An 8708-nucleotide genomic window follows, 5' to 3' on the forward strand; every position below is an offset into this window, starting at 1 on the left:
CCTTGTATCTCTCCCATTCTTCATAGAGAGTTTCACCATCTTGTTGCCTGAATATTTGTACCTCAGCTCTCAATCTGTTAACTCTTTAGGAAGGGTAAAATCTTGCCAAGAATTTGTTCACCACATCTTCCCAAGTTGTCAAACTTTCCTTAGGAAAGGACTCTAGCCACTTTGATGCTTTATCCCTCAGAGAGAAGGGAAACAAAAGTAATCTGTAGATGTCAGGATGAATACCATTGGACTTCACAGTATCATATATTCTAAGGAAGGTGGTTAAATGTTGATTGGGGTCTTCTTAGGCACTTCCTCCAAATGAGCAATTGTTTTGAACAAGGGTGATGAGCTGTGGTTTTGACTCGAAGTTGTTGGCATGAATGGTTGGTTTTAGAATGCTACTCCCACAATTCCCAGGATTGGGATTAATGTAGGAGCCTAGCACCCTTCTCTCCTGTCCAGCATGATTACCAGCACCTTCTCCAATATGGTTGTGAACTTCTTCTTCCATTGTAATGTCCAGATCCTCTTCCAATTCCTCTTCTCCAGCAATTCTTTTACCTCTTGCTTCCCTCTTAGTCTAAGGAAGGTCTTCTCAGGTTCACTATCAAAAGAAGTTGAAGCTCCTCCTCTTCTACCTGTCATACACTCAGCAAACACAGGCAAACAGCAAGTGAAGAATTCACTAAAAATTATAGTTAGATTGGTTAGTGCAATTGAACAAACAATTAGTGGATTAGTGTGCTAAAAAGTAAAGAAATAAAGAAAAACAACTCAAATTGCAGAAGATAAAAGTAAACAGTTGAAATTAAAACTTAATTAACAAAAGAAAAGGAAAATGTTCAATCTAGTTATCCTCCAAGTTAATCATTGTCAATACAAAATCAATCTCTGGCAACGGCGCCATAAACTTGATGCACGAAATCTGTCTCTCAACAAATTTCTCTCGGCAAGTATACCGAATTGTCGTCAAGTAAAAACTCACAATAGAGTGAGGTCGAATCCCACAGGGATTGATTAGTTGATCAACTTTAATTGAAAGAGTGTTCTAGTTAAACTAAATAGAGTTGAATTGAGGATTGCAGAATTTAAATTGATGGAAAACTTAAATGGCAAGAAATGTAAACAATCGAATGTAAATGGCAGAAATTAAATTGCAAAAAGTAAAGTTGTAGGGAAATTAACTGCAGAAACTTAAATTACAAGAAATTAAATGGAAATGGGGATGATTCAGCATAAATGTGAACAGAAAGAAATTAAAGAGAATGGAAAGATCAGAAGTGGGGAATTCATTGGGCTTAGGAGATATTGCATTCTCCGGATCAGATCATTTTCGTCTCTTCCTTAATCAATGCATTCATTAATCTTTCTTGGCAATCTTAGGTGATTGGTTCCCAATGTCTTGACTCACCAGCCTCTCTAAGCTTGAACAATTGTCCAATGTCTTGATTTAATTGCTCATGGAAAGAGATGAAGTTTGGTCACTGATTATACCACACATTTTCATAGATCAAAGTATTGGTAGGATTACATGTCACTATATCCATCCAACCCCCAACCTAATCCGATGTGAGAAAGCATTTCTAGCATGATTTCCTCATTCCTCTCTCAAGGTTCAGAGGAAATCCAATTATGAACAACTTCTATGTCGAGATAATTGTTCAATTGAATAAAGATTGAAAGCTTTCTAGCAAAATCAAGAGAAAAGACAGAGGAAGAAGAATGAAAACTATTATTGATCCATTGAATTACAACAGAGCTCCCTAACCCAATGAAGAGGGGTTTAGTTGTTCATAGCTCAATTCAAATTAAAAAGAAAGAAAAGTGCAGAAAAAGTAAAGAAAGTACAAAAGGAATTATTGCAGAGTTCTAAATATAGATCCAGATCCCAATCTGTCTAACCCCAGTTAACTTAAACTCTATGCTATTTATACACTTTCTTTATTTGGTCTTCAAGTCTTTGGATTGGGCTTTTGGCCCTTGTTGAAGTAGATTGAAGTGGCTCTCAATGATGTTGAGGAGGGACTAACGTTCATACTTTGCATGGGTGCCCAATTATAACAGAATTGGCAGAGTTGGTATCAACATTGGTAATCAATATTTTTTAGTAAATGTTGGGTCAAACGTTCTCTTAAAGAAAATGAATTCTAGGCATTGCCAGCAATGTTTGACCCAACGTTGGTGCACCAATGTTCGCCTGGTCACGCGTACACATCCCCCACTCATATGCGTCAAACTGCTAAAATTCACACTCACGTGTACGCGTCATCGACGCGTACGCGTCACTGCAAATTTTCCCAACTCCAGATTTGAAAAATTGTCGCAGACGTTGGACTCAACGTTAGTTTGGCAATGTTCCCTCCAACGTTGGCTTTGTCACGCGTGCGCGTCACCCACGTGTACGCGTGGAGTATCAAAATTCCACAGTCCACACGTGCACGTCGCTTACGCGTACGCGTCGCAGCCAATTTTTCCAACTCTAGAAAGCAAACTGTATCGAAAACGTTGGAGGTAACGTTGGTGAGCCAACTTTGGCCACCAACGTTGCTTCCTCTTTTTCTTTCCATGGCCCTTTTTGTTGCTTGGTTGCTTGCTTGCTTGCCTTTCCTCATCTTCTTTCCATACTTCTTCCTTGCTTCTCTTCACCTACCATCAACCAATACATATACATCAAAGCTTTGCTAGATTTACAAGAGTTTGCATCATTCTTTAACACACAAGTAAATATAGCATAAATCTCATGAAAATGCATCAATTTATCCATGTTTGAATGAATCAAGGTGTGCATGAAACTTCCATCCAAATACTTACTTATTGCTCAAGAAAGTGCATAAAACCTAATAAAACAAGTGAAAAACTAACCTAAGATGCCTTGGCATCATATTCCTGAAGAGTTTTTTGGGTTAATAAAAGGGGCAATAAGGAGATCTTGTTTGATGAGCAAATCTTCCCCCTCGACATTAGGGAAGAAATCGAGTTTTTTATTGGCACGCTCCAAGGTTTGAATGGGGCCAACAAAGCAGCATGTTTCATCGTCAACAATGAAAGGAATAAGAATCCTCTTATCATCAGGCAGAAGTTGAGGATCTTCAATAATCTCGTCATTGAATTGATTCAGTACTTACAGGGTTGGTGGTTCTTGAACCTGAGTTATATGACCTTTATTCTTATCTTAGGCAGTGGAAGTGTTGTGAATCGAAGAAGAAGCCATTGGTGTGTGAAGGTAAAAGTTTGGTAATGGTAAAGTTAATTGCATAAGGTAGAGTCGTACAGGAAATTCGGAGAAGAGAGGAAGACGAAGATTGAAAATAGAAGGTTAAAGTTGAATGATGATAAAAGTTCAATTCAGTGATGAAAGAAGTGCTTTACCGTTTCATATGATAGAGTTTGAAATTTGAAATTGGATAACTTCTTGAAGAAAGTGAAGTGGTGGAGAGAGAAGCTAAGAGTAGTGGGGAACATGTCAAGATAAATGTGAGTAAATGAAAGGTAATAAATTTCATTGATGATTAATTAAATTCTTACGGAGGCATAGTAAAAGCAGTTAGGATTAAGCGTTTTCACTTTAAGGTAGTATCGAGAAAACACATTAATCCTAGGGGACAATTTGTTTGTTGAAAATAATTTATTTCGAAAAGAAGGTATATTCAAAAGTTGGTAAGCACGTGTCTTCAAAGAAAGACTTGCGTCGAGAGAAAGGATCTATGGCAAGGAATATTGAGCAAGAGTCAGGGCTGCCACGTTTCTGTTTATGGGCTGTCCGATGTGTTAAATCGAAGATTTCGAATTTTGAAGGTTATTTCTGGCTGTTACGTTTGTCAAGCAAAATAGGCGGGAACGGTTACTGATGGACTAATGTACGTGGAAGTTACACTTCAATTTAATTAGTTGGAGATCCCTATAAATAGGAGAAGATTCGAATGCACAATGGTTGGAACTTTGCTTCAGAAATTACTCATGCACACTCACATTCCAATGACTTATTGAGTCTGCTTTGAGTCAATTTGCTGTAGAGTTCCTTCCACTTGTTTTTACTTTTCATTTACATTTTCTACAAACTTTACTTTTCTTTCAAATTTATTTTTCAAGCAACATTTAATTTTCTTGTTCAACTTTACGTTTCAGTATTTTATTTTCCATTTCAAAAGTCCTTTGATTGAATTGAAGGCATTTTACTGTTTTCTTTAAATTAAATGTAAACCATTTCAAATTCAATCAATTTATTTTCAAAGTCTTTATTTACTGTTTTTAGATTTTCTTAAATTTTGGTCCAATCAAAAGACCTTTGATGTACTTTGAGAAAACTGGTATTCGCAAAAAAAAATAGATTTTGCTTCCAAATTATTAAATATTAAACTACTCTCGATTTACTAAAAATCGACAAAACAATATCTAACAAGTAACAACCTTAAAAGTGATACAAAATAATAAAAAAAAATGATTGATTAGCAATATATAATCTCAGATGATGATTCTAGCATCTACACGAAATGTTGAATTTTGTATATTTATAATTAGAACTTAGGATTCCTACGCTACTATATGTGACGGAAAATATTTTTTATGTAACAAATAAATATGCAATAAAATAAGAATATCCTTTATTTTAATTTTTAAGGCATCTAGGAGTTGCCGGAAGCTTGTAGCCTTGTGTACTTGTGTAGTCACCAAATTAAATTAATTCTTTGTTAAAAAAAAAAAACTAAAAAAAAATAAAAAATAAAAAAAAAACATTGGCCGGTTGGAGACTTGGAGTTAGGTGCTGTAATGAAAGCAGATGGCAGTAATCCCTAATTTCACAGATACCTCCAAAATAATTTTTGCAGCTCATTTACATTCAAGCAAATAGGTGGATTATATTGATGAATAATTAAGTCAAATAATCTTCATAATGTAATTTAGGTATATTTATCTAAAGGAAATATTGAATACATACTTTATAAATTCATATTGTTTGGACTTTGGAGATATGTTTTTCATCAATAAATAAAAATTTCCTTATTTTTTATAAATGATTTCTTCCGTTTTTTCTTGGCAGTTTGTACACAAAGGCTTTATTTACATAATAATCGTTCCTTATATTCTCTCCATATAAAAATCACCGCCCATTGGTAATTGGTTATGCCAAATCTTTATTCAGACAAAACAATAACAAAGATGGATACAGGTTCTTTGACTACTGAACCTGGCGATCAATTCCGATTTGGCCATCTCTATTTTTCCACCGCCACCACAACCATGGTCACAACACTACTAAAAAAAATAAAATAAAATAAAAAACACACACTGAAAAATTACCACATACCACAACAACACAAGTTAAAAACACACACCCCATCCCTACACACGCACTGCAGAGTCCAGAATAGAGAACCCGGACCTCAACTTATCACCACCATCTGGGCCGGCGGGCCTGACACGGGCCTTACTGATATCACTATTACAGTAGTTCCTCACGGCCCATAGTTCGTAGGGCGAAGTATCGGTAGCGATCCACTGCTCAATAGTAAACTGTTGCTGGGCACAGGGTATGTGGGCCCCAGTGGTAGTTACCTCGACGTAGTTGCAGTACCAGCCGTGGTGGTCTCCAGACCCATCGGAAGTCAAGTTAACAGCGCAAACAGGCCCGTTCAAACACGGGCCTCTGCCACTGAAAATGTCCAAATTGCCCCTCTCATAGTAGTTGTAACCGGGATCCATCAACCCGCCCCATGCTTCCAAGTTTTTTATGTATATGCCGTAGCCGTACTGGTCGTATAGCTTGAGACCGATTATTGAATCGGTTCCTCCCTTTATGATTGAACCGGTTCTGATGTAAACCGTGTAGACACAATCATCGTCCTGCACAAAAAAGAAAAAGAAAAATTGAAAAACATGAGATGAAAGTCGAGCTTCTTGAGGGACGGTGAGATTGAGAGGTGGGACTTACGGATCTGACGGTTGTGGTGATGAAGCATAGAGAGAGGAGGAAGAGGAGATGGAGGAACCTTGTGGAGAGTGCCATTGAAGCTTTGTTGTTTGAGTTGAAAAAAGTTGGTCTCATAAATAGAGGACTACTGGAGCGTGCATCATGTGGCACACATGGTAATATGTACGGTAAAAAGGAAATCACAATGGATTTTGTAATTTATCTTCACCACGACTAGGACACTTTACCAACATACTATTTGTCAACTTCTGCTAACTTTTATTTATAATTGTGTTTTATGGAAGTGTGTTTGTGGATGTGTCTAATAATTAATATATTTTAAATACATATATAAAGAGACACATCCACAAAATATATCTATAAAGACACTTCTATTAAACACAGCTATAAAAAAGACATTTTTATTAGACATATCCACGAACACACTTCCATAAAACACAATTATAAATAAGAGTTGGCAGAAGTTGGCAGATATGCTGTTGGTAACGTAGCGGAACCGTTGTAAGATATACTAGAACATTAATTAACAAATTTCGATTCGATAAGTGACTTAAACAAGTGTGAAGGTTTGAATTGCATCTTGTGCATGCAGTAATATATTACTGAACATCTTTAAATAGGGTTTAAATTTATAATAAATTAGTTCTTAGCTTATTGGATTGGTAAAATAAAAAAAATTAAAACATTAATTCATATCAGCTTAATTTTGATGTGGCACCTTTAATGTAAAATGTTTTATATATTTTTTTAATTATATTTATTTATTTACATCCTTAATAAAAAATAATTATTTTTATTAATATGATAATATGTAATTAAATATATATATATATAATTATTTTATATTAAATTATTAATTGTAAATCAAAATTAAATTTAATCAATATAAATTAATATTGCTATATCTAAATTATTAATTTGAAAAATATTATTCTCAATATAAAATATATTTATTTATAATAACATTTATTAAATTAGAAGTGATATTCTTCATTTTAAAGTGACAGATGGACACTTGTTAGCAATGAATCTTTAATTGAATGTTTGATTTTAGTAAAAATCATTATTTTTAGACTTAAAAAGAATCATCATTTTTAATCACAAAAAATTTGGTAGTTGACAATATTAATTACGAAATATTTAAATAGACATTATACCAACTAAAATTTTGTTATATTTGACATAGAAGTTTTATAATCTTAAGAACTAAATTTGTAATTTCTAAACTTTAGAATTAAAGTACAACGTATATACATACAATTTAAACGACCGAATAAATATTCATCACTTCATTTTTACAGTTAAAAATACTGCTTGGTCATACCCGGTGTATAGTGAGACAAAGTTTGAAGAAACGCGTGTTATATATACGTAGTAGTATTATTAAATTTAAGAGAGTGCATTATTAAAAGATTGAAAGCAGATATAGTGATATATGATGGTACAAAATTGATATAAGATAGAAACCAAAAAAAAAAAAAAATAAGAAAAGAAAAACTGATATAAGATGGTGAGGCGCCACTTGGCTCGTTGATTCTATAAACAAGTGATAAAATTTGTAGGTACCCACCACCCACTAAAGCACAGTCAACCTCAAAGGATTACATCAGTTCATGTTTGATAATGATTTATTGAATAATGGAGTAATGCATTTTCACAATTTTGTGAAATTTTATACTGATATATTTTTATTTTATTTTAAATAATATGAAAAACTTAAACTAAATGGTGGTTAATTATTATAACCTTAAAAGATACAACATATTATTGTATGGTTTAATTTAATTATTATAATCTTAAAAAATACAACATATTTTTATATAGTTTGATCCGGGTATAGTTTATTCTCCAATGATTATCTTTTAATTTTCAATTGAGATGAGTTATATTTCGATACTAAGAGAACAAGAGGAATGAATATCTGTAAAAAATACTCCAACGCTCAAGTTAGAGTATATATGAATAATAAACTCTATTTTATGAGTAATTCTCATATCAATCTCTTATATTTTTCTTTCTATTTATCCCTTTTTATAATTGGAGTTAGTATTAGTGGTTGTTTATCCGTTTAAATTACATTAATAACAAATAAAAATATATTAGAACGTTTTTGATATAATATTGATATTGATATTGATATTAGTGGCCGATCTATAACGTATGGAGATGAGTTATAATATGTAACCAATTTATAACAGATATATCATAGCCCCCTAAATTTGGCCTGATAATATTTTAATAAAGTAGGTTAAGCTTTAAATGATGGTTTATAACTCGGTGTTTTTTCGTTATTTTTTAGTTATGGGTATGGAACTCCCAAGTCAACATACTTTATTAAAATAAATAAAAAATAAAAAGATAAATTTACTTATTAAAAGAAGTGAGTGGCTGGTTCATATCCCAATGAAATCTCTACTATTGACTTTGGACAGTTAAAAAGAAAAACAAGGGTTTTAATTTGAAAAGAACTATAAAACGATTCCATTAACTAGATAAGATAATATTTAGAATCCTAAAAGGTAATGTCATAAAAGCAGCTTCTTCAATCAAAGCACTTTTAAAGAGAGTTAAAAATATGAGTAAAAGAGGCGAGTTCTATTATCCATCATTTTAAATATTGTTTCTTCTTTTTACTTTTTGTTTGTGTTTGAAAACAATGGGTATGAAAAAAGAAAAAAAAAGTCACGAGATGACGATGATGATCCATATAAGTGGGCTGGTGCGGACGTTAAAATCAGTGGGTCGTTGTTTGTAGATAAAGATAGTGTAGATTAAATAGATAAGT

At 33.2% G+C, this 8708-nt stretch overlaps 1 protein-coding gene across 1 annotated transcript; it reads right to left on the reverse strand.

The window, feature by feature from the left end:
- Positions 1-5102: 5102 nt before the first annotated feature.
- LOC107623438 (PLAT domain-containing protein 3) lies at positions 5103-6086 on the reverse strand. Its single transcript, XM_016325692.3, has 2 exons — positions 5924-6086; positions 5103-5835 (listed from the first exon to the last, which is right to left on the reverse strand). The coding sequence occupies exons 1-2, from the start codon at positions 6035-6037 to the stop codon at positions 5335-5337; spliced, it is 615 nt and encodes a 204-aa protein (XP_016181178.1). The 5' UTR covers positions 6038-6086; the 3' UTR covers positions 5103-5334.
- Positions 6087-8708: the final 2622 nt, after the last annotated feature.

Source organism: Arachis ipaensis, chromosome B10, assembly GCF_059453495.1.
Source record: "Arachis ipaensis isolate K30076 ecotype BB chromosome B10, ASM5945349v1, whole genome shotgun sequence".
Taxonomy (NCBI): Eukaryota; Viridiplantae; Streptophyta; class Magnoliopsida; order Fabales; family Fabaceae; genus Arachis; species Arachis ipaensis.

What these genes read in the sequence shown, in the direction of transcription:
- LOC107623438 (XM_016325692.3), bottom strand. Translation starts at nt 6,037, where the DNA reads ATGAGACCAACTTTTTTCAACTCAAACAACAAAGCTTCAATGGCACTC. An exon ending in TCACCACAACCGTCAGATCC is followed by an intron (nt 5,836 to 5,923) that starts GTAAGTCCCACC and finishes TTTTTTGTGCAG; the next exon opens with GACGATGATTGTGTCTACAC.